The sequence below is a fragment of the Mandrillus leucophaeus genome, unplaced genomic scaffold, assembly GCF_000951045.1.
Source record: "Mandrillus leucophaeus isolate KB7577 unplaced genomic scaffold, Mleu.le_1.0 Scaffold114, whole genome shotgun sequence".
NCBI lineage: Eukaryota > Metazoa > Chordata > Mammalia > Primates > Cercopithecidae > Mandrillus > Mandrillus leucophaeus.
The window spans coordinates 3,731,046-3,734,137 of record NW_012099654.1 but is presented as its reverse complement, the minus strand read 5'-3'; the positions used below and the strand labels follow the sequence as shown (position 1 = coordinate 3,734,137).

Genomic DNA, 3,092 nt, shown 5'->3' with positions numbered 1-3,092 from the left:
TAGCAAGGAATATTAATATTAGTACCCTGGGAAAAGAATGCATTCCTAGGGGGAGGTCTATGAACAGCCGCTCTGGGGATGTCTGTCTTGTGCTGTTGAGATAAGGACTGAGAGACGCCCTGGTCTTCTGCAGAACCCTCAGGCTTACTAGGGTTGGGAAAACTCAACCCTGGTAAATTTGTGGTCACACTCGTTCTCTGCTCTTGAACCCTGTTTTCTGTTGTTTAAGATGTTTATCAAGAAAATATGCGCACCACTGAACATAGACCCTTATCAGTGGTTCTGCTTTTGCCCTTTGCCCTGTGATCTTTGTTGGACCCTTATCAGTGATTCTGCTTTTTGCTCTTTGAAGCATGTGATCTTTGTACCTACTCTCTGTTCTTACATCCCCTCCCCTTTTGAAACCCTTAATAAAAACTTTCTGGTCTGAGACTCAGGTGGGCATCACAGTCCTACCAATATGTGATGTCACCCCTGGTGACCCAGCTGTAAAATTCCTCTCTTTATACTGTCTCTCTTTATTCCTCAGCCGGCCAACACTTATGAAAAATAGAAAGAACCTACGTTGAAATATTGGGGGTGGGTTCTCTCTCTATATGTATATAATTATATATATAATTATTATATAAATATATATTATATAAAATAAATTATTATTATTACTATTTTAGATTTGAGATTTTGCCATGTAGCACAGGTTGATCTGAAACTCCTGGGCTCAAGCAATCCTCCTGTCTCAGTCTCCCAAAGTGCTGGGATTACAGGCATGAGCCATCTCACTGGGCCCAGCATCTTTCTTGATGCCAGGTTCATTGTCATTGCTGTTTGTTTTTCATTTGTTTCAGGGTTTAGACCTTCAACATTATATGGACATTTGCTATCAGTTTTCTTGAAGATGATGGGTTAACTGCCCAAGCAAGTGACACACAAAAACCTAAATCACAAGAATCAGGATAATTTATTATTATTTCTACTCTTTGAGTTTTCATCTTTAGGATTTAAGGTACTATGGTTCTACAGGAGTCAGAGCTTATTCTAAATTCCTCACTTTCAGGCTGGGCATAGTGGCTCAGACCCGTAATCCCAGCACTTTGGGAGGCCAAAGTGGGCAGATCACTTGAGGTCAGGAGTTCAAGACCAGCCTGGCCAACATGGCGAAACCCCATCTCTCTACTAAAAGTGCAAAACTTAGCTGGGCATGATAGCACATGCCTGTAGTCTCAGCTACTCGAGAGGCCGAGGCACAGGAATTGCTTGAAACTGAGAGGTAGAAATTGCAGTGAGTAGAGATCACACCACTGCACTGCAGCCTGAGTGACAGAGTGAGACTCTATATCAAAAATAATAATAATAATAATTCCTCATTTTCTTCATTAAAAATACAAAGCATGTAAAGATTAAAGTTAAATTGGACCAGGAAGTGAATCCCGTGGAGTGAAGGTCACACTGCAGTGGACTGACTTCTAAAGACTCTTGGTAAATGAGGAAGAAACCCGGAAGAGGAAGAGGAAAGCAAAGGGGTCAGGGATGGCTCTTCCTCAGGGTCTATTGACATTCAGGGATGTGGCCATAGAATTCTCTCAGGAGGAGTGGAAATGCCTGAACCCTGCTCAGAGGACTTTATACAGAGACGTGATGTTGGAGAATTATAGGAACCTGATCTCCCTGGATATCTCTTCCAAATGCATGATAAAGAAGTTGTCATCAACAGAGCAAGGCAACACAGAAGTGCTCTACACAGGCACACTGCAAAGACATGCAAGTCATCACATTGGAGATTTTTGCTTTCAGGAAATTGAGAAAGATATTCATGATTTTGTGTTTCAGTGGCAAGAAGACAAAAGAAATGGCCATGAAGCACCCATGACAGAAATAAAAATGTTGACGGGTAGTACAGGCCGATATGATCAAAGGCATGCTGGAAACAAGCTTATTAAAGATCAGCTTGGATCAAGCTTTCATTTGCATCTGACTGAACTGCACCTATTTCAGCCCAAAGGGAAAATTGGTAATCAAGTTGAGAAGTCTATCAACGATGCTTTCTCAGTTGCAGCATCCCAAAGAATTTCTTGTAGGCCCCAAACCCGTATTTCAAATAAGTATGGGAATAATTCCCTCCATTCTTCATTACTTACAAAAAAATGGGAAGTACACATGAGAGAAAAATCTTTCCAATGTAATGAGCGTGGCAAAGCCTTCAATTGTAGCTCACTCTTAAAAAACATCAGAAAATCCATTTAGGAGAGGAAACAATATAAATGTAATGTATGTGGCAAGGTCTTTAATCAGAAGCAATACCTTGCATGCCATAGATGTCACACTGGTGAGAAACCTTACAAGTGTAATGAGTGTGGCAAGACCTTTGGTCACAATTCAGCCCTCTTAGTTCACAAGGCAATTCATACTGGAGAGAAACCTTGCAAGTGTAATGAATGTGGCAAGGTTTTTAATTACAAATCAAACCTTGCATGTCATCATAGACTTCATACTGTAAAGAAACCTTACAAGTGTAATGAATGTGGCAAGGTTTTTAATAGAAAATCAAACCTTGAATGTCATCATAGTCTTCATACTGGAAAGAAATCTTTCAAGTGTATTAATATGGCGAGGTTTTTAGGCAACAATCAAACTTTGCATGTCATCATAGACTTCATACTGGAAAGAAACCTTACAAATGTGAAGAATGTGACAAGGTTTTCAATTTCAAACCACTTCTTGAAATACATAGGAGAGTTCATACTGGAGAGAAACCATAGAAATGTAAGGTTTGTGACAAGGATTTTGGGTGTGATTCACACCTGGTACAACATACTGGAATTCACACTGGAGAGGAACTGTACAAGTGTAATAAGTATGGCAAAGCCTTTAATGGGCAGTCAACACTTACTCACCATCAAGCAATCCATGGTGTAGGGAAACTTTACTAATGTAATGATTGTCACAAAGTCTTCAGTAACGCTACAACCATTGCAAAACACTGGAGAATCCATAATGAAGAGAGGTCTTACAAGTGTAATAAACGTGGCATATTTTTCAGACATCGTTCATACCTTGCAGTTCATTGGTGATCTCTCTTTTTTTTTTTTTTTTTT

The 3,092-nt window shown here is 39.8% G+C and overlaps 1 protein-coding gene across 1 annotated transcript; it reads left to right on the top strand.

Annotated features, from left to right (window-relative positions):
• Positions 1-1,417: 1,417 nt before the first annotated feature.
• On the top strand, positions 1,418-2,913 carry LOC105551668 (zinc finger protein 701-like). Its single transcript, XM_011997011.1, has 2 exons — positions 1,418-2,148; positions 2,242-2,913. The coding sequence occupies exons 1-2, from the start codon at positions 1,528-1,530 to the stop codon at positions 2,911-2,913; spliced, it is 1,293 nt and encodes a 430-aa protein (XP_011852401.1). The 5' UTR covers positions 1,418-1,527.
• The last annotated feature ends 179 nt before the right edge of the window (positions 2,914-3,092 follow it).